We start from the raw sequence: 22873 nt of genomic DNA, 5'->3' as shown, positions 1-22873 counted from the left end.
CTCTCTCCACTCTGTACTGTACCCCTCTCTCCACTCTCTCCACGCTGTACTGTAGGTACCTGTGTTGTCTTCCTCTCTACTGGTACCTGTGTTGTCTTCCTCTACTGTACCCCTCTCTACTGTACCCCTCTCTCCACTCTGTACTGTGTGTTGTCTTCCTCTTTCTACTGGTACCTGTGTTGTCTTCCTCTCTCTACTGTACCCCTGTACCACTCTGTACTGTAGGTACCTGTCCACCCTCTCTCCACTCTGTAGGTACCTGTGTTGTCTTCCTCTTCTACTGTACCCTCTCTCTCCACTCTGTACTGTAGGTACCTGTGTTGTCTTCCTCTCTACTGTACCTGTACTGTAGGTACCTGTGTTGTCTTCCTCTTCTACTGTACCCCTCTCTCCACTCTGTACTGTACCTGTGTTGTCTTCCTGTACCTGTGTTGTCTTCTCTCTACTGTACCCTCTCTCCACACTGTAGGTACCTGTGTTGTCTTCCTCTCTCTACTGTACCCTCTCTCCACGCTGTACTGTAGGTACTGTACCCTCTCTCCACTCTGTACTGTAGGTACCTGTGTTGTCTTCCTCTCTCTACTGTACCTCTCTCCACGCTGTACTGTAGGTACCTGTGTTGTCTTCCTCTCTCTACTGTACCCTCTCTCCACTCTGTACTGTAGGTACCTGTGTTGTCTTCCTCTCTCTACTGTACCCCTCTCCACGCTGTACTGTAGGTACCTGTGTTGTCTTCCTCTCCTGTACCTCTCTCCACGCTGTACTGTAGGTACCTGTGTTGTCTTCCTCTACTGTACCCCTCTCTCCACGCTGTACTGTAGGTACCTGTGTTGTCTTAGGTACCTGTGTTGTCTTCCTCTCTCTACTGTACCCCTCTCTCCACTCTGTACTGTAGGTACCTGTGTTGTCTTCCTCTCTCTACTGTACCCCTCTCTCCACTCTGTACTGTAGGTACCTGTGTTGTCTTCCTCTCTCTACTGTACCCCTCTCTCCACGCTGTACTGTAGGTACCTGTGTTGTCTTCCTCTCTCTACTGTACCTCTCTCTCCACGCTGTATTGTAGTGTGTATCTGTGTTAGCAGGCTGCCAGGTCTCAGGGAGCCAGTAACCCAGGTTTGCCCAGCAGCACCACTGGCTCCCAGCCTGATGCTGCCAGGCTCCAGACCTGCCTGCCTGCTGCTTGGCACACACACTGTAATTGTGCTGATTTATTGATATGGAGCTGCGCCATACCGTAACATCATTTATACAAGATCACTCCCAAAGATGCTAACACAAAGAGAAGCAACGTTGGGGCTCTGATACATTGGCTAACTACACAGATCTCCCCCTGCCTCCGACACCTCCAACTGAATTTTACTCTGCTATTTTCAAGGGTGTGTACAGACTATCAAATTGTATATTAAATGATATACAAACTCTATTTTCATATTGAACAGGATGTTGCCTCTGGCTGCGCTTAACAAGCCAACACATCAATGGTAGCAGTACTTTTGAGTCTGTCTTCCTCAGAACCCATGGAGTCTTTGTGTAGTCACATACCAAAAATATAGCATGCAACAATTTCAAAAATGTTAAGTTACAGTTCATAGAAGGAAATGAGTCAATTGAAATAAATGAATTAGGCCCTAATCTATGGATTTCACATGACTGGGAATACAGATATGCATCTGTTGGTCACAGACACCTTAAAAAAAAGTAGGGGTGTGGATCAGAAAACCAGTCAGTATCTGGTGTGACCACCATTTGCCTCAGGCAGCGCAACACATCTCCTTTACATAGAGTTGATCAGGCCTGTGGAATGTTGTCCCCACTCCTCTTCAATGGCTGTGCAAAGTTGCTGGATATTGGAGCGAGCTGGAACACGGTATCATACAAGTCGATCCAGAGCATCCCAAACATGCTCAATGGGTGATGTCTGGTGAGTATGCAGGCCATGGAAGAACTGGGACAATTTCAGCTTCCAGGTATTTTGTAAAGATCTTTGTAACATGGGTCTGTGCATTATCAAGCTGAAACATGAAGTGATGCAGCAGATGAATGGCACGACAATGGGCCTCAGGATCTCGTCACGGTATCTCTGTGCATTCAAATTACCATAGATTTCTTTTCAAATGGTGTTCATTGTACGTAGCTTATGCCTGTCCATTCCATAACCCTACAGTCACCATGGGGCACTCTGTTCACTACATTAACATCAGCAAATTGCTAGATTTGCCAAACATGCTGTGTGCCCAGTACAGTTGAAACCGGGATTCATACCTGAAGAGCACTTCTCCAGCATGCCTGTGGCCCTCGTAGGTGAGCATTTTCCAGCTGAAGTTGTTTACAAAACTGCAATTAGGTCAAGACCCTGGTGAGGATGAAGAGCACGCAGATGAGCTTCCCTGAGACGGTTTCTGACAGTGTGCAGAAATTATTTGGTTGTGCAAACCCAGTTTCATCAGCTGTCCGAGTGGCTGGTCTCAGACGATCCCGCAGGTGAAGAAGCCGGGTGTGGAGTTCTTGGGCTGGCGTGGTTACATGTGGTCTGCGGTTGTGCGGCCAGTTGGACGTACTGCCAAAGTCTCTAAAACAACGTTGGAGGCGGTTTATGGTAGAAAAATGAACATTACATTCTCTGGCAACAGCTCTGGTGGACATTCCTGCAGTGAGCATGCCAAATTAACGAGTCCTCAAAACTTGCACATTTTAGAGTGGCCTTTTTTTTGTCCCCAGCACAACATGCACCTTTGTAATGATCATGCTGTTTAATCAGCTTCTTGATATGCCACACCTGCCACATGGATGGATTATCTTGGCAAAAGAGAAATGCTCACTAACAGGGATGTAACCACATTTATGCACAAAATCTGAGACATTTTTGTGCATATGGAACACTTCTGAGATATTTTATTTCTGCTCATGAAACATGGGACCAACACTTTACATGATGCGTTTATATTTTTATTCAATATAGTATATGAAATGTCGCCATTCTGCGAAGAGGGAATGCTCATGTTTTCTGTTCTTGACCCATGATGATGGTGTCAAACAATGAAGGATGTAGTCACTGTCTCTCACAGTAGCCCGTGTGGGAGGAGAGATGAAAAGAGAGGAGGATGATGGAGAAGAAAGGAGGAGGAGGATTTCCAGCTGGGGGACACTTCTCTATCTAGACTCCTTCCTCTCTGCCTCTAGGCTCTCATCACACCTGTGTACCCACAGCTGCACGCACACACACACACACACACACACACACACACACACACACACACACACACACACACACACACACACACACACACACACACACACACACACACACACACACACACACACACACACACACACACACACACACACACACACACACACACACACACACACACACACACACACTATGTCACCCCTTACACAGTAGCTGAATATTAAGCAAGGCTGCAATCAATAAACCAAACACCAAAAAACGGCATGTCCATACATCACCCATTTTATTACATTAAAATAAACTTCATTGCCAATTCAAGGGCATCCATCTGGATGGTAATTATGAACAATTTAAGAATGCACTGTACTCCCCTCTTCTTCTTCTTCTGTGTATAATGTCAAGGATCTCTTGCTGCTCTTATCATTTTCACGGTTTCCTAATGTACTTGTGTGTTGGCATAATTATTCATGTCATGATCTCCAGTCATGCTAATGATCGCAGCACTCAGTCTTTAAAGAAGGCACCACAGCCTTATCGTATTAAATCAGTTCGCTGTCATAGCAGCCAAACTAAATATATCTCCACAGCAGTTGAATCACGTGTAAGACAGCACTGTTGAGATAAGTGCCTCCAGGCCCAGTAGTGAACAATCCTACGGTAACTGAGAGCTGAGTGGGGTCAGTGGTGTAGTTAGTGGGATCCTCAATGAGGTCTCTTCATTCTTCCCCAGACCACTGTCTGGTGAGTCAGTCACTTGGAGCACATCTCGATGGTTCACTGTAGTATGAGGAGGGTCTCTGCTCCTTCTGGAGGGAGGTGTCATGGAGGAGGTGGGCCATGAAGGAGGTGCAGGCTTCTCTACTAGTTAGCTGGAGAAGAAGTGCTTGACTAGGCACTTCTTGTTGACCTTCCCCATCTGGATCCTGGGCATCTCCTCCACAAGGACCAGGCCTGTAGGGATGGTGTATGGAGCCATGTGCTCTCAAACACAACACATGACAATTAACACACAGGACTGAAACACATATAAAGGCATGCGCATATTAACTCTTCTACTGCTTAACACACAGGCACGCACACACAGGCACGCCCACACAGGCACGCCCACACAGGCACGCACACACAGGCACGCACACACAGGCACGCACACACAGGCACGCACACACAGGCACGCCCACACAGGCACGCCCACACAGGCACGCACACAGGCACGCCCACACAGGCCACACAGGCACGCACACACAGGCACGCACACACAGGCACGCCCACACAGGCACGCCCACACAGGCACGCACACACAGGCACGCACACACAGGCACGCACACACACACAGGCACGCACACACAGGCACGCCCACACAGGCACGCCCACACAGGCACGCACACACACACAGGCACAAAGCCACGAGACACTACTTGAGCGTACACACAATAACAATTACAGTGGAACAAAGGCTGAGCCCCTGGTGTTGCAGTCAGTTTGAGAGATAAGACAACGTCCTTCATATGCACTAGAGCGTCTCTCTCCCTCGGTAATATCCCCCAGACTGCTTCAAGACATTTCCTATTTGGTTAATACAAAACAATACAATCAGCATGAAGTAAAAACAAATAGTCAAGGCAAAAACACAAGGCTGAGCTAATTAAATGTCTGCCATTTTGAATGCATGGTTGTTATGTCGAGTCGTGAAGCCTGCAGCGTTTTTTATTATCTAATGGCTGTGTTGTGGCGATAGACAGAGAATAGTAAATCAACAAATCATATTGTAGCAGAGCGTACTTCTGTCCCTCGCAGCAGATGGGTCTGTCTCTCTCTCTCTCTGCATTTCTCTCTATACATGTGGCTGCATGGCTGTGTCAGACAACTGTGTGTGTGTGTGTGTGTGTGTGTGTGTCTCTCTCTCTAATGGGGCTTGTTCACACACCCATGTCTCAGAGGCTCTGCCTGTTGTGTGTGTATGTATGTATGCATGTATGTATGTATGTATGTATGTGTGTGTATGTTAGTGTTTGTGTGTGTCTGCAATAGCTAGTGAGGAACACAGCGCTTGACACAGATACAGGGTGACAGCTGAAGCCGGGGCACTGAGGAGTGAGCATCCATGCCCCCCCCTCCTTCTCCACCTCCCTTTCTGTTCATCCTCTCCATCTCCTTCACCCTGGCTGGCCCTGCCTTGGCCCTGTGCTTGCCCGTCCGCAGGCAGCACCTGTGGGTGGGAGGTGACAGGGTCATTGGCAGACAGGCAGCGCTGCTAATCCACCATGCAGGACCAGCAGGGCACAGCAGTAGGGCCGGCACACCCCCACACCATATGGAGCCCGCAGCACAAACAGACACGCACAAACACACAAATGGGGTGGGCAGAGAGTGATAGAGAGAAAGACAAAGACAGATGGAGGGAGATAGACAGAGGGAGACAGAAAGAAAGAATACAGACAGCAAGTAAGAGAGGGGGGGGGCACAAGGAGGGAGAGAGATTGCCTGAGCCATTCCACAGAAAGGGACATGTGTCTTCTGCCAGTGTTGGGGGGCAAAATAAAACCATAGTGACATTTAGAACAAAAAAGAAGCCAAGACCGAAAACAGCAACGGCTTGCCTGCCTGACAGACCTCCATCATCATCCCTTCTTTCTTCTCCTCCCTCTCTCTCTATTCTTTCCTCAGCTCCCTTCATCAGTCCACATTGTTCCTTGGCCCCTTCAGTTAAATGAGAGTTCCCTCTCTCTCTCTCTCTCTCTCTCTCTCTCTCTCTCTCTCTCTCTCTCTCTCTCTCTCTCAGTAGTTAGGTTGCTATTGATTTTGAGGCTTCAGCAGCAGTTACTATAAACAGGTCTGGATGACTCCCCGGGGGACTGAGCAGTGAAGTCTTCCTCTAATTCAATAAATGCAGTGGACAAAATTCTATTTTCAAAAACACATAATTTAAGGTTTTCGCATGTTCCCAAATAGTAAAGCCACAGAACCATGAACACCAAATGGTTGATGGAATGGAGCAGCATGACAAAGCACAGCAAGCTAGCAGACATACCAACCAATCTACAGTAGATCTATGATTTATAAGCACCTGTATGGAGTGATACCTCAACATTTATTGGGAGTTTTAATGTTTATATATATATATATATTTATATTTTACTAATGCTGCTTCATGGCGCTATAAAACTAGTGTGACAATAATGTCCTTTGTTTTGCCTGTAACCTGCCCCAGGTCTTCAGCTCTGACAGGGTCATGCTCCGCACCACCGCTGTCACCTTCTGTCCCCAGGTGGCGTCCCGAGCACCAATCACAGCCACATCTGAGAGGTCAGGGGTCACCACACATCGACAACACCCTTAAAGCTACTGTAATATGTCAACGAGTCAAATGATTAATGTTGTTTAAATCCAACCAATCTAAAAAAAAAATGGTGCTAATCTTAATGGTGCCAGCCATGGAAACACAAATGTCTGCGTCTTTAGGCCAAGCGCCAGTGTAAGTCCCTGCAGTGGAAAAGCACCATGAAGGAGTCAGTGAGGGGGTGTTTACCTGTGGTATCAGGGTGGGCTAGCAGTGGTCGCTGCACCTCCAGACCACTGATCCTATAGCCTCCACTCTTTATGCTGTCCACAGAGGTGCGGTCCATGACCCAGTACACTCCATCCGTATAGACCACTGTGTCCCCTGCAGGACACCATGCAAACAAGGGATACCTGGCTTAGATAGGAGAAACACAGAAAAACAAGTCCACGCTAAAAAAAAATTGCTTAACAGTCCTCATTTATCAAAGGCATGCACATCTACCATGTACTGAAAAAACGCACACACTCCATCATTCAACCCCTACTCCCACCGGGTTGTCATATGACTTGGCATATTGGATGTAATATAGGCTTGTGTGTGGAGGAGGGAGAGAGGGTGGGTGGCATAACCACGCAGGCCTGCTCAGTGTGTCTGAGACTCACAGTACCACAACGCAGGCATGCTCAGTGTGTCTGAGACTCACAGTACCACAACGCAGGCCTGTTCAGTGTGTCAGACTCATGACTTGGCTGAGACTCACAGTACCACAACGGGTGTAATATAGCCTGCTCAGTGTGTCTGGACTCACAGGAGGGAGAGACGCAGGCCTGGGTCAGTGTGTCTGAGACTACAGTACCACAACGCAGGCCTGCTCAGTGTGTCTGAGACTCACAGTACCACAACGCAGGCCTGCTCAGTGTGTCTGAGACTCACAGTACCACAACGCAGGCCTGCTCAGTGTGTCTGAGACTCACAGTACCACAACGCAGGCCTGCTCAGTGTGTCTGAGACTCACAGTACCACAACGCAGGCCTGTTCAGTGTGTCTGAGACTCACAGTACCACAACGCAGGCCTGCTCAGTGTGTCTGAGACTCACAGTACCACAACGCAGGCCTGCTCAGTGTGTCTGAGACTCACAGTACCACAACGCAGGCCTGCTCAGTGTGTCTGAGACTCACAGTACCACAACGCAGGCCTGCTCAGTGTGTCTGAGACTCACAGTACCACAACGCAGGCCTGCTCAGTGTGTCTGAGACTCACAGTACCACAACGCAGGCCTGCTGCTCAGTGTGTCTGAGACTCACAGTACCACAACGCAGGCCTGCTCAGTGTGTCTGAGACTCACAGTACCACAACGCAGGCCTGCTCAGTGTGTCTGAGACTCACAGTACCACAACGCAGGCCTGCTTGATTAGTGCGTCAGAGACTCAGAGGAACCCCAGTAAACATGGCCAGCACAGTCCACAGACCACAGCAGAACAGCTGAGACTGAGAGCTCCATCAATCAGCAGGTGAATGGCAATATCCTGGACGCTACACACAGGCATGAAAACACACACACACCCAGGCTGCTGATGCATTCAACCTGCTTTGCCTCTATCTCTTGGGCAAATAGCTGAGAGGGATGATAGAGGGAGAGAGAGAGAGAGAGAGAGAGAGAGAGAGAGCAGCTGGAGTTCCCCTTAATTACCTCCCCCATGCCCACCACTGATTAGCAGCACAACGCCAAGACTCAGGTGTGCTGGGCTGTCTCAGTGGCACTGTAAGAACAACAGCCTATATAATATATAAAAACACAAACAACCGTGGACTATATCTGGGAGCTGGCTGACATCCAGGCCACCTGACACCTCATCACTAGGTAACACTTTCTCTTAGTGGAAACGCCACACCTACCAGCCAGGGCTCAGAGAGAGGCTGAGGAGAGGAACACTGACTGTCTGTCATACTGTGACCTCAGACAGAAGAGCCATGCTAGACACCTACTGGTGTTACCCCGGGGGAGTATTGGATGGGTGTGTGTGTGTTTGAAAGTGGTGTGTGGAAGGGAGAGTTCATGTGTGTGTGTGTGTGTGTGTTGGGTGGGTGGGGGCTGGTTATTGAGTGTGAGGGCTCAGCTGGGGCTGGGGGATGATGAGGAGGGGAAGTGGGTCATTGTGGTGGATGAGTGTGGGACTGAGAGAGGTAGAGAGGGTGAGGGGGAGGTGTGGAGAAGGCGAGAGTCCTGGTGGATCATTACAGAGTCCCCAGCTGAGGCAGGGAGAGGGAAATGAAGGCTGTGTGAAAGGTGTGGAGATGTATTGGGCAGCCTGAGAGGTGTGGGGATGTATTGGGCAGCGTGAGAGGTGTGGGGATGTATTGGGCAGCCTGAGAGGTGTGGGGATGGTATTGGGCAGCGTGAGAGGTGTGGGGATGTATTGGGCAGCCTGAGAGGTGTGGGGATGTATTGGGCAGCCTGAGAGGTGTGGGGATGTATTGGGCAGCGTGAGAGGTGTGGGGATGTATTGGGCAGCGTGAGATGTGTGGGGATGTATTGGGCAGCCTGAGAGGTGTGGGGATTTATTGGGCAGCGTGAGAGGTGTGGGGATGTATTGGGCAGCGTGAGATGTGTGGGGATGTATTGGGCAGCGTGAGATGTGTGGGGATGTATTGTGCAGCGTGAGAGCTGTGGGGATGTATTGGGCAGCGTGAGAGCTGTGGGGATGTATTGGGCAGCCTGAGAGGTGTGGGGATGTATTGGGCAGCGTGAGAGGTGTGGGGATGTATTGGGCAGCCTGAGAGGTGTGGGGATGTATTGGGCTGTGTGAGAGTGGTGGGGATGTATTAGGATTTGTGAGGGGGTTAAGCAGGTGCTGGAGAACGGGGCCTGGCCCAAGGCTGGTGGGTGGTGACTGGTGGAGGACAAGTGGAAGGTGCAGCAGGTGACACATCCACAAGGTCACTCAGCCTCTCTCTCTCTCTCTCTGTCTCTCTCTCTGACTGCCTTCATTAGAGATAAAGCATCAGGAGAAGAGAACTACGACATGACCTTCTATTCAGTCTCACTTTTACCAGACGATATAGTCACCTCTACCTTCTATGACTCAGATCATATCAGTGTACATTATCATATGCATAGTACACACTTGCCATCGTATATGGTATCAAGCTAAGGAAATACTAGATAAAGACTTGGGCATAAATCAAAACCAGTTTAGTTACAGTCTCTCATCTCCTCTCTATCACTCGCGCACTTAATCATCTCAACCTCCCAAAATGCATTTATCTTTCCTCTCAACTCTTCATCTCTCTATCCATCCTGCCTCTTTCAGCACGCTCCTCTTTCAGTACTGCGACTCCTCCATCCCATCTCTCCTTTCTCACTCTCTCTCTCCCCCCTCCCCCCTCCTTTCTACAGTGTCTCTTCCTCTCCCATTGCCTGCCTCCCTCCCTCTCCTCTCTCTTTCTCCCCTCTCTCTCTCTCTCTCCTCCCTGCCTCCACCGAGCACAGCATCAATAGAGGGCCCATCTGTTCCCATACATCACGCACTTCATTTCAGTTTATTAGCCGGGATAAATCATAAATATTTCATTATACATCACGGGCGGCTGTCGCAGGGACGCCGCAATTTATCACCGCTGCCCTCTCTCCCGGCTCCGCGCCGGAGCAATAAGCTTTCCAGTCTATTAAACAAGATTGATACAGTGTGTAAATTTAGATATTGGGAATTTCTTCACAGACCACTGCTCTGCACTGATAGGCCGGGGCAACGGGGGAGGAAGGGAGGATGAGGGGAGGAGAGGAACTGGATGGGTGTTAACATCAGTAATAGTGTATTTACAGTTTCCCCTTCCTTCCCTTCGGTTTTAAGGAAGAAAACCCCAAAAGCCAGGAATAATTTAGTCACAGGCGTGTAGCCCCGTTCTCATGTAAATAGAAAGTAGAATGAGAACATGTTTTACATGACTACAGATGCCTGAAATGCCATGGGGTTGGAGGGGAATATATGCATAGCTTTTCACTTCACCCCTCTTTACTGTTCAATGATGTCTGAGGGGAAAGGGGTCTACACTCACAGCAGACAGACATACAGTGGGGCAAAAAAGTATTTAGTCAGCCACCAATTGTGCATGTTCTCCCACTTAAAAAGATGAGAGAGGCCTGCAATTTTCATCATAGGTACACTTCAACTATGACAGACAAAATGAAAAAAAAAAATCACATTGTAGGATTTCTGGCTCTCACAGACCTGTAACTTATTCTTTAAGAGGCTCCTCTGTCCTACACTCGTTACCTGTATTAATGGCACCTGTTTGAACTTGTTATCAGTATACAAGACACCTGCCCACAACCTCAAACAGTCACACTCCAAACTCCACTATGGCCAAGACCAAAGAGCTGTCAAAGGACACTAGAAACAAAATTGTAGACCTGCACCAGGCTGGGAAGACTGAATCTGCAATAGGTAAGCAGCTTGGTTTGAAGAAATCAACTGTGGGAGCAATTATTAGGAAATGGAAGACATACAAGACCACTGATAATCTCCCTCGATCTGGGGCTCCACGCAAGATCTCACCCCGTGGGTTCAAAATGATCACAAGAAAGGTGAGCAAAAATCCTACAACCACACGGGGGGACCTAGTGAATGACCTGCAGAGAGCAGAGAGCTGGGAGAGCTGGGACCAAAGTAACAAAGCCTACCATCAGCATTTCAAGGTCCTGGAGTGGCCTAGCCAGTCTCCAGATCTCAACCCCATAGAAAATCTTTGGAGGGAGTTGAAAGTCCGTGTTGCCCAGCAACAGCCCCAAAACATCACTGCTCTAGAGGAGATCTGCATGGAGGAATGGGCCAAAATACCAGCAATAGTGTGTGAAATCCTTGTGAAGACTTACAGAAAACATTTGACCTCTGTCATTGCCAACAAAGGGTATATAAACAAAGTATTGAGATAAACTTTTGTTATTGATCAAATACTTATTTTCCACCATAATATGCTAATAAATTAATTAAAAATCCTGCAATGTAATTATCTGGATTTTCTTTTCTCATTTTGTCTGTCATCGTTGAAGTGTACCTATGATGAAAATTACAGGCCTGTTTCATCTTTTTAAGTGGGAGAACTTGCACAATTGGTGGCTGACTAAATACTTTTTTGCCCCACTGTATTACTAACATAGAGTACAGTCAAACACACTTCAGCTGACTTTGAGACACTTGGTGCTCACTTGACAATGGCTTTTGTGCCCTTCTGTCTTTGAGGAAGGGGAAAATAAGGAGAGAGAAACAGCGCCTGTTTGGAATGAGGGACCACTGGGAATAGTGATTGGAGAAGAAACCGATAAAAATGGAGAGGGAGGCTTTTGGAAGTGTGTTACCAGGACACACTGAAGAATACTTGTGATTTGGCATCCCAGTCTCTGTACTGTTGTGGAGGACAAGCGGAGGAGGAGGGAGATATGGACGAGTGGCTTTCTTAATTAAAACGATAAGAAGCCTAATTGCGCTGGGCTTTCATCTCCTTCGTAGGCATGGGGGGAAAAAAGAGATGGATGGAACGGAAGAAATGAAAAACAGTGGCGTGAGGAAAGAACGGAACAGAAGATGGAGTGCAGAGAAAGTTCCTGGTCTGCAGTGGCATGTCTCCACTCTTTCCACCTCAGCACCTTCCCAGTGTCTGTCTCCCACTGCCTGCCACCATGACCTCAAGCCTGGCGAAGTCTGAGACAGGGAAAAGGGCAGGGAAGTGACAGTCAGCACTGCCCAAAGCCAGAGAAAACACAGAGGCACAAACATACACCCACACTTGTCTCTGGGTGATCTGGGCACACTCAGTGGTAAGGTTACACCGTAGGAGGTTTTTGGTATGTGAGGGGGCTCTAGAAAGGGCAGAGTGAGACAATTGACAAAGGCCACGCTCAACGGCACACACACACACACACTTCTGTCAACTCCAGGCGCCGCTGCTAGGTGTGAGAGAGGGACACATGGAACAACGTCTGTGCCAGTTGAAAGACATCAAGTCAGTCCTGTATCAGTCAGTCAGCATTTTCAGCCATCAGCCATCAACCAACTAAGTAGCGTAGTGATGAAGATAAGCCAGTAGCCATGTTCTCAGTGAGAACATCCAGCATCACAGCAAGAGGAGAAGGCCTTATCGGAGCTGGGTGAATGGGGGGGGGTCTGCTACTCTGTTCACAGCCATCCCTCTTTAAGAACAACAGTCAACACAAAGCAGGGAGACATTAATATTAATGCCAACATTAAAACCCAGGCGGCTAAATGGAACAGCTAATGAGGATGAATAACAGACAACCGCTGACAAAAATCACCAGCTCTGATGTTATTTATCATCCTTAACTTTTGTCAGGGCTCCTTTTTGCGTAATTAATATCGTACAAGAAAGCGGCTTCGCACTTGGATGAGTGATCTCATTTGTTTAATACAATGCAATTAAAGGGAGAGAATTGCTTTATGTTAATGTTACTGACTATGTTGCTCGCGGTTGATTATCGTCTTGGTGAGATAGGGAACAAACTTTTACGATTGATAACCTCTCCCGGGAGATCTGGCGTGTACTTAAGCTAACTACTTGACTACAGTTTGCATGCAACTGTTCACCATGTTTGACACACCGAGCCGGTGCAGTAGCAAGCTCCCTAGAATCTAAACCGAACCCATGTATGCCAAGACATAGCAGAGATCAACATGGCAGCACACTGCCTACACTGTAGCGGTAATGCTGGTATACTTACAGCCTGTTCCTTCCATCCTACCGATACCTCCATCCTCTCCTCTCATGGCCAACTCTATCAGAATAACACAAAGTGCTCCCTCCATCCCTTTCCATCTGCCATCAGCCACAGCATACCCACAGTTGACAGCCAGATCAGAAAAGATTCACTATTCATCTATCAGTCTTTCCAGTAAAAAGAGAAAATCAATGCCAAGACAAAAGTAGAGTAGGTCAATAAATCTAATGTGGGCTGTCCTCCCGGAGTCTTTGTTTCTTCTTTGGGCACACAGAATGTTTATAGCATTTCAATGTAGAACTAGTGGTTTACCACATATCCTGCAGACACAAGTGCTTAATGTGTTGAATTGCAATACCTGTACCAGAGTATTTGGATACACAGAGTCCCACATGTCAACACCTTGATTGGAACATATTAGAATGGACGTGTAGCCTTACCATAGGGGAAATGGAACAAGGGGAGGGTGAATGGTAGAGTCGTGAGGGGAACATGACATGGGAGGGGCATTGTGTTGTGACCGGAGGTGAAATGTGACATTGGGGAGGGTGAGAGGGAAGGAATGCTTAAATCACTAGTGATGGCTGCCTGCCTGGAAAATAAGGCTGCTGACTGACTGTCTGTCTGTCCTGCAGACTCTAGTTTCACCTCAGCTGAGAGGTTACGACTGGCAAAACTTTCAAACCTAACACGCACTGAGCACACACACACAAATGTCAAAAATATTTGCTGATTGAATGACAAATACGGCCATAGAACAAACTACACACAAAATCAACGGACCACAGACTAATGATTGTGTAGAAAATCTATAAATGAGAGTATCGCAATATTATTTTGATTCTATAACTTCAAGTATAAAACAAAAATCAAATATACAGTATATGAGGAAAGTATTCAGACCCATTGACCGTTTCCACATTTTATTACCTTACAGCTGTATTCTAAAATGGATTCAATTGTTTTCCCCCTCATCAATCTACACATAATACCCCATAATGACAAAGCAAAAACAGGTTTTTAGAAATTTTTGGAAATGTATGAAAAAAAAAAGAAATATCTCATTTACATAAGTATTCAGACCCTTTAATCAGTACTTTGTTGAAGCACCTTTTGCAGCGATTACAACCTCGAGACTTCTTGGGTATGACGCTACAAGCTTCGCACACCCATTCTTTCTCACATTCTTCTCTGCAGATCCTCTCAAGCTCTGTCAGGTTTGATGGGGAGCGTTGCTGCACAGCTATTTTCAGGTCTCTCCAGAGATGTTTGATCGGGTTCATGTCCGGGTTCTGGCTGGGCCACTCAAAGACATTCAGAGACTTGTCCCGAAGCCATTCCTGCGTTGTCTTGGCTGTGTGCTTAGGGTCGTTGTCCTGTTGGAAGGTGAACCTTCACCCCAGTCTGAGGTCCTGAGGGCTCTGGAGCAGGTTTTCATCAAGGATCTCTCTGTACTTTGATCTGTTCATCTTTACCTCGATCCTGACTAGTCTCCCAGTCCCTGCCGCTGAAAAACATCCCCACAGCATGATGCTGCCATCATGCTGTTGTAGAAACATCTCAAGGATGATCAATGGAAACAGGATGCACCTGAGATCAATATCAAGTCTCATAGCAAAGGGTCTGAATACTTATGTAAATAAGGTAGGTTTTTTATTTTTAGTAAATTTGCAAACATTTCTAAAAACCTGTTTTCCCTTTGTCATTATGGGGTATTGTTTGTAGATTGATGAGGAATAAAATTGATTTTAGAATAACCTAACAAAATGTGGGAAAAGGGAAGGGGTCTGAATACTTTCCAAATGCACTGTAGTATATGTGTGTGTGTGTGTGTGTGTGTGTGTGTGTGTGTGTGTGTGTGTGTGTGTGTGTGTGTGTGTGTGTGTGTGTGTGTGTGTGTGTGTGTGTGTGCGTGCGTGCATGTGCGTGTGTGTGTGGTAAAGTAATGGTAATGAGCCTGTCTCTGTGAGAGGTTCTGCTCTCCTCTCTGCCCTGAGATGAGCTGAGGGAGGATGAGCTCCACTCCTCTCCTCTTCTCCTAGTTAACATTCTCCCCTCTCCCTCCAGTGGCCTGCACACCCACATCCAAGCCTGCCTGTTATTTACGAGCACAGCAAGGCTAATGTGTAGTCCCCAAACAGTGCTTACCCGAGCACTGGCAACTTTTAGGACGCATCCATTATTCATAAGTATGTGCACGCAGCATTTGGAAAATTGCTAATGCTTTCCCTCCCAGCCATCTTTATTTATTGATATATTTATTTATTTATTGTTTTTCAGCGCATAATCCATTCCCGGGGAAAAAGAGTGAGCTGTCCTGCTAGAGCGCTTGAGACCAGCTGAACCCCACTTCTCCCAGTCTCTACCTCTCCCTCTCTCCATTTCTATCTCTGTAGCCCTACCGCTAATAAAATTAATGGTCTTGTTTACGAGGGACAGTCTTAAGGACTCCACTGGCACAATGGAAAAACCTTATTAGTAAGAGCCTAACCACACAGGCAGGCAGCCTGCACACAAACACCAGAGGCAGACGAAATCTGACCACAACAGTCAATATCTCATGGAGTGAGTCGAAGATAACGATCCATCTACAACATTGGTTATGAATTCATGATGGCGTTAGGCCTTGACAGGGTTCCTCACACCGTCTGCGTGCTTGTGTGTCACCAGGTTGAAAAGATGTTAAGATCCTGATAGAGGAATGAGACTAGCGGAGGCAAGGTTTCAGTTACCACGTCCAGAGACTGGCTCATCATTAGTGCTGTATACTTGGGAGGCCATTGGCATGGTAGACCCCAGTCAAACAGTCAGTAACTCTAAACCAGTGTGAATGATCTGCTCAAAAGGTGGCCTGGAGTCCCTGGCCAGTTAACGAGACTGACACACACTGTCCCTCTCCTTGGTAGGTAATCTAGCAGACACAGACAGCTGAAAGGGAGCTACTGAGGAGTACATTTGAAAGCAGGGCAGATTGGAGGAGAGGAGAGGCCGAGTGAGTGAGTTGACACAAAGAGAAGTGAGGAAAATCAATGGGAACAAACGTGGTGTGGAGATGGGCGCAAAGTGAGCGCTCAACAGGGTGACAGCTTATCCATAGAGGTGCCAGTCAGGCTGCAGCAGGGCCACACTTACCCAATTAAAGAGACCGCCAGGCAAACAGAAACCATGTTGACCTCTTGGCTCTCAAGGTTCTTTTCTCTTCCTCCCTCTCTCCCTCGCTTTCTTCCTCTCTCGTCCTCTCATCCCCCCCCCCCTTTTGCCTGAGGGAGTCTGTGTGTGTGGTAAAGGGTGAGCACACAGGGTCAAATCCAATAGGGTCAAATCCAATAGGAGGATGAGAGGTTTAAGAGATGGTGAGAGGGAGGGAGGGAGGGAGGGGGAGGGAGGGAGGGAGGGAGGGAGGGAGGGAGGGAGGGAGGGAGGGAGGGAGGGAGGGAGGGAGGGAGGGAGGGAGGGGAGGGAGGGAGGGAGGGAGGGGTGTTAGATGGAGAAGCGAGCTGGTGGAGAGGGGGAGAATGTAAGAGGGGGAGTAGGTGTGAGGGTGAAAAGGGTATGAGTGTGAGAGGAAGTCGGCGGAAGTGAGGAAGAGTGTAAGTAGTACTCGTCCTGAATCTCACACCTTTTCACCCTGCCTACCAACAGAGCCAAGATCACACATAATGACAAACAAAGAACCAGGCACTGGACAGGGAGTAGCATTGTGAAAACTGACACTGTGTCATGAGTTTATCATTACAAATAAGGCTATCTGCGCACCTTCTCCAGCCTCCCTATTCAAATACATGAACTGGCCAGAAGCCTTCAGATGAGGTGACATCAGATCTGACACTCCTAACACCTAGAAGGGCAGCAGAATAGAGTGAATAGACCTGGGCATATAGGGTATGTCAATGTAAATGTAAAGTAGTGCTGTGGTGAGCAGAGGAGGCTGCTGCGACAAGCTATAGGAGGACAGGCTCATTGTAATGGCTGGAATGGAATAAATGAAACGGTATCAAACAAATCCAACAAATGTTTGACTCCGCTCTATTCCAGTCCAGCCATTACAATGTGCCCGTCCTCTTATAGCTCCTCCCACCAACCTCCGCTGGTAGTGAGGATATAGCTGCCTTTGGAGCTGGTGGATGCAGGGTCGCCATGGCAAGCAGGCTGCCTGAGGTGATGATGCGTGTGACTTTGTGTGTGTGTGCATGTGTATGTAGGATGGAACAGGCAGGCAGGCGGGTGGGCAGGCAGGCAGGGTGCTTGGCAGTAGCAGCGGCTGGCTAGGGGACTGACTGGCTGGCTGTTCTGTCTGCTGGGAGCTGATTGTGCTGGCTCTCATTATCCGGCCAGTGGGCCTAATGGAGTGTGACAGCAGCGTGCGGCGCACTGGAACTCTGTCCTTCCAGCCCTAAAAGCCAATTAAACCCACTCCACCCTGCCAGCTCCCGCCTTCCTCCCTGCCAGCTCTCCCGAACTCTCTCCCCCTGCAGCCCCTTCTCCATCTGTACCTCCTCCACTCTTTCTTGCCCACTTCTCTCCATCCTTTATCCCTGCCCATCTCTCTGTCTCTGAGCAGCTCCTCTCTCCCTGTAGCCCTGTTCTAAAGCAGGGCTCCTTGGGGGAATGCACTGGGCCAGAGAGGGCCTAGTCGGCCTCTGCACCACTGACAGCTCTGCTCTTCTTCTCCCCAACCCACAGAGGAGTCACAACCACTTAGAGAGAAGAAATGCCTCCCAGCACCAAAAACACACATCCTCCATTTATCACAAGCCAGTCACTGAAGGGGAGCGAGACGCCTTCTTTCTAAATGTTTAAATAAAGCTCCTGGAGAAAGAGAGGTCATGACAAGCGTAGTTCTGACAATGTGCCTCATCCAGTTTTCTGGGTGTGATTGGTGAAGTAGAGAGAACATGGTGAACCCTAGCCAATATTTCACATGAGCTAGAGGTCATGTGAAATATTCACTAGTCTTTCGCAGCCCTCTCGAAGTATTGTATCATCAGGCTGTCCCTCAAGGTATGAGCCTGTGTCCTGTAGCTGCATACCAGTCAATAAATCATGAGATGACAGTGTGTTCCTGACAGACAGTGTACTGTACCTGTTTTGAACCAGCCGTCCTCAGTGAAAGACTCCCTGGTGGCCTCTGGTTCCAGTACTCTGTGAAGACCTGGTCTCCCCGCACCATCAGCTCCCCCTCCAACGCACCTAGAGACAGAGAGACAGAGAGACAGAGAGACAGAGAGACAGAGAGAGAGACAGACAGAGAGACAGAGAGACAGACAGACAGACAGACAGACAGACAGACAGACAGAGAGAGACAGACAGACAGACAGACAGACAGACAGACAGACAGACAGACAGACAGACAGACAGACAGACAGACAGACAGACAGACAGACAGACAGACAGACAGACACACACACACACACACACACACACACACACACACACTACAGTGGGTGGCTAAGACAGACAGGGTCCTGGACATGCTAACTGTATATGTTTTTTAACATTCTGCTTAGACATATATTTTTTTCTACAGAATCTGGAAGTTCTAATGTATCTATGGATGTGAGTGTTTCTGACTGCTGAATACCTGAGTTTCTCTGCTGTTGCCCTCGGCGACGGTGGTGCTGGCTGCTTTCGTCATGACGATGCAAACCTCCACTCCTGGAAGAGGGACACCGACTGCACCTGCACACACACAAACAACGCTAAATACTCACATCATGCATACACAATGGAACTAATTACACTCTCACAATTAATGCAAATGGTTTTAAGTAAAACCATTTTCACGTCCAAAATATTTGCATCAACAAAAATAAATGAAAATATAGTGATTTAATGACAATCCTTCTCCTACACATATGAATGCACACACATTCCCCTCTCCTGAGGCATTTTCTCGTTCTGTCTGACCTATAGAGAGATAAGCTCTAATGACTGCCTCCGCCAAAAGAGAAGGAAACCTTTGTGCAGCCTGCTCTCTCTCTCTCTCTCTCTCTGTGACACTGTGGGCCATGTCATTTCACAGGCCACTGCTCTCCCAATAAAGAACAGGGCAGACAGGCCATGATTACAAAATAACTCCCTGCTTCATATTGATCTAATCAACTTTAGCCCTGATTGGCAATGCCAATCAAACACACTCCGTTTCCACTTCATCAGCAGAGCAAGAAGCACAGAGATACAAACTCTCTTCCCATCGTTTCAAAACCAGACCAGCCTAGTTTATCTCTGTCAAGTCAGTCTTCTCTCTAAAGCCACTTCCTGTCCCATCCCTCCTGTCCCCTTCATTCAAGGTTTTTTTTGTGTGAGAGGATGACGTCCATCTCAGTCCCTGTCTTGTTGTTTTTCTCCCAGGGTTGTGTCCCAGTGAGCTGGGTAATCGTCAGCGTGTCCTCATTCCTCCTCACTCTCCAAACACAGCAGAAAGCTGCCAACGACGAGGTGATAAAAAGAGCTTCCTCCCCTCAATCACAAAACTAAACAAAATCCATTTATACTTGAGCCCGAGCAATCTCTCGCTCTTCCCCTCTTGGTCTCCCTCGCTTTTTCTCTCCATTCAGGAAGGAGGCCAGACATATTTTGGAGCCATGTAGCATTCAAGTCACCGTTACTTTACTGATAATTGAGATTGACTGCCACTTCAAAGGCTACAGGCAGAACAGAAAGACTGGAGGGGAATTACAAAAAGGGGACGAGGGCTAAACGAGTGACTAGAAACTCAAAATAGAAGATAGAAATATTACAGAGCCGTGTTCTACCCACATTCCACACAGGGAACAATTACTAACCATGCAGGGGAATGAAGACAGCATTGAGAGGGGCATAAGGTCGTTGAGTGACAGCTGGAAATGACTAATGAACTGATATGGCCAACATCAGCCCTCTGCCGAAAATAGCATAAATAATCAATTCAAACAATAACAACAACAACATTCCAGTGGTATTAGGAATAAGATAACATCTTATTATGCTGACGTCCTCATTACTGCCCTTTTCTTCATGCCTATTAAAGCAGAGTTGAATTAATATAGCTTTATAGATATACAGTAAGAGTGTGTGTGTGTGTGTGTGTGTGTGTGTGTGTGTGTGTGTGTGTGTGTGTGTGTGTGTGTGTGTGTGTGTGTGTGTGTGTGTGTGTGTGTGTGTGTGTGTGTGTGTGTGTGTGTGTGTGTGTGTGTGTGTGTGTGTGTGTGTGTGTGTGTGTGTGTGTGTGTGTGTGTGTGTGTGTGTGTGTGTGTGTGTGTGTGTGTGTGTGTGTGTGTGTGTGTGTGTGTGTGTGTGTGTGTGTGTGTGTGTGTGTGTGTGTGTGTGTGTGTGTGTGTGTGTGTGTGTGTGTGTGTGTGTGTGTGTGTGTGTGTGTGTGTGTGTGTGTGTGTGTGTGTGTGTGTGTGTGTGTGTGTGTGTGTGTGTTGTGTGTGTGTGTGTGTGTGTGTGTGTGTGTGTGTGTGTGTGTGTGTGTGTGTGTGTGTGTGTGTGTGTGTGTGTGTGTGTGTGTGTGTGTGTGTGTGTGTGTGTGTGTGTGTGTGTGTGTGTGTGTGTGTGTGTGTGTGTGTGTGTGTGTGTGTGTGTGTGTGTGTGTGTGTGTGTGTGTGTGTGTGTGTGTGTGTGTGTGTGTGTGTGTGTGTGTGTGTGTGTAGTGGAATGTAGCCGGCCCTGTGGCGACAGCCCTGTCAGAAACACAATAGCTCCCCTGACTGCACAGAGGCCCATTAACAAGGCTCCATCAGTGGGCCCATCTGAACCTCTAATTACGACTGCAGCATCAGCCATGCCAGCCAGCCACACACTCAACCAGCCAGCTAGAGTTTTCAAATGAGACCAGCCAGGCAGAGAGGAGGAGGAAAAGGAGAGGCGAGGATGGAGGGAGGGAGAGGAGCAGAGAGCTGTGTGCGGTGTAGCTCCAAGCCTGCCTTCCCCATGCATAATTCAGCAGCCTTCCTTCACGCTGTGCTCTCTCTGGGCTGCCCTGGGGAACTGACAGCCCTGCGCCCCCTGGAGCACTGCTGCTCAAACCCCCCAACAACCTCCCCACAACCTCCCCCAAACACAAAGCACAGGGAAGGGAGAAAGTGAGATGGAGGGGAGAGAGAGGGGGAAAGGGGAGAGGAGAGAAGGGGGAGGGTGAAAGGGTGTGAAGTGAAAGGGTGGGGGTTGAGATGCTCAAAGTCATTCTGCTGAAAGGGGACATGTGTCTCCTGCCAGGGCTGGTGTTAGAGGGGGGAGACAAAAGAGGAAACAAAAACAGAATGAAAGAAAAAAATACAAATGAGATGGAAATGAATAGATTAAGAGAGAGATAGAATTAGGGTATAGCCTACTCCTCAGTGTGAAGCCAAACATAAATCAAATTACGACCACCAACATGACACAAATACAACTCTGTGTATACTCACTCATAAAATAACAATACATGTCTTTAATAGACTGTCATAAATAAACTCATAATAAAACACAAGTTGATTAGTTAACAGTTGACAGTTGTTTTGAAGGGGTGGAGTGCTGTGGAGGAAGGGGGGGCAGGGGTGTTCTTTTCTGAGAGCTCTATGGTTGTTATTGATTTGTTTCACCTACTTTAAAAGGAGACGGCATCGCACACGCTCTTCCACAAGTGTCTCATAGACTGCTGCTGGAAAGATGTCGATGCGACCGCAGCGTCTCAGGGCTGGTCTTAATAACCACCTCCCAGGATTAAATAGAACCTGCCTCTTTATTTCAAACAAGCGTTCACAACAACAGACACCGCATTAGCTGGGCTACTGACAGTCAAATTAGCCTGCCTTGTCATAATGCTGCTTTGAAGATGCTTCACTCAAAGGACTAGAAGGGGAATGGAAAGACTGAAGACAGGAACACAGCCCTCCAGTCCCCGGAGGATCGAACCAGAAACAACAACAGCAGCAACATAGAGCTTTGATACTAAACCACCTGGAATAAGAACATAGGTAAACCAGACAGAAATAGTTTGATCAACACCATGTTCCTCAGACAACTGAGACAACTGTCAGACAGGGCAAAAAGATAGCGCTCCAAAAGAGCCTGTCTGCATGTTGTAATATGAATTAAAGACAGTCTCACTGTCATACAGTTTCTGGATGTGTGTGAGGTTATGACATCACTGTACAAAGGAAAATGGTGGTGGTCAATGGTGTGTGTACCTGGGATGCGAGGACCCTCCAGGGGGTTGGACAGGGCCATGCCTATCTCTGTCATGCCGTAGCGCTCCAACAGGGTGTGTCCTGTGATCTCCTCCCAGCGTAGCAGGGTGGGCTGAGGCAGGGCAGACGAGCCAGACACCATCAGCCTGGGGTTAGAGGGGGAAGTCTGGGTCACACACAGTAAAGGGCCAGGCTCTGATGAAGCCATCTCTTTTCAATGGCCTTAGCATTGACTGGAGTAGCTTCAAGAGGGAGTAGGGTTGCAAAGGGAGGGTATATTACTGTAAACTTTCTAAGTTTACCAGTGAACTACCAGCATTTTGGTGACTTTCAAGTTTTTGGGTGAATATTACAAGATGACATCTAGTGGCCTTTTGGGGTACTTCAGATTATTACATGTGTCTAATTATCTCTGGCCCTGTGTGGCCTTATCAAATTATGACAAAGCTGTAAAACATTATCCTAAATCAAGATTCCCCAACTGGTTGGCCCATGAGCCAAATTTGGCCCACGGGTGGCT

At 47.9% G+C, this 22873-nt stretch overlaps 1 protein-coding gene across 1 annotated transcript; it reads right to left on the bottom strand.

Annotated features, from left to right (window-relative positions):
- Window positions 1-4486: 4486 nt before the first annotated feature.
- On the bottom strand, window positions 4487-22865 carry LOC135547858 (malonate--CoA ligase ACSF3, mitochondrial-like). Its single transcript, XM_064977084.1, has 4 exons — window positions 22354-22865; window positions 18783-18880; window positions 18285-18391; window positions 4487-6880 (listed from the first exon to the last, which is right to left on the bottom strand). The coding sequence occupies exons 1-3, from the start codon at window positions 22559-22561 to the stop codon at window positions 18371-18373; spliced, it is 327 nt and encodes a 108-aa protein (XP_064833156.1). The 5' UTR covers window positions 22562-22865; the 3' UTR covers window positions 4487-6880; window positions 18285-18370.
- Window positions 22866-22873: the final 8 nt, after the last annotated feature.

Source organism: Oncorhynchus masou, chromosome 1, assembly GCF_036934945.1.
Source record: "Oncorhynchus masou masou isolate Uvic2021 chromosome 1, UVic_Omas_1.1, whole genome shotgun sequence".
NCBI lineage: Eukaryota > Metazoa > Chordata > Actinopteri > Salmoniformes > Salmonidae > Oncorhynchus > Oncorhynchus masou.
The sequence above is the reverse complement of the archived record's forward strand: the minus strand, read 5'-3'. Positions and strand labels throughout refer to the sequence as shown.

Bases quoted from the DNA above. Each gene is read 5' to 3' on its own strand.
- LOC135547858 (XM_064977084.1), bottom strand. From the start codon at position 22,561: ATGGCTTCATCAGAGCCTGGCCCTTTACTGTGTGTGACCCAGACTTCC. The intron at 18,881-22,353 runs GTACACACACCA...GTGTGTGTGCAG, and splicing joins GGAGGGTCCTCGCATCCCAG to GTGCAGTCGGTGTCCCTCTT. The intron at 18,392-18,782 runs GTATTCAGCAGT...CTCTGTCTCTAG, and splicing joins GCAACAGCAGAGAAACTCAG to GTGCGTTGGAGGGGGAGCTG.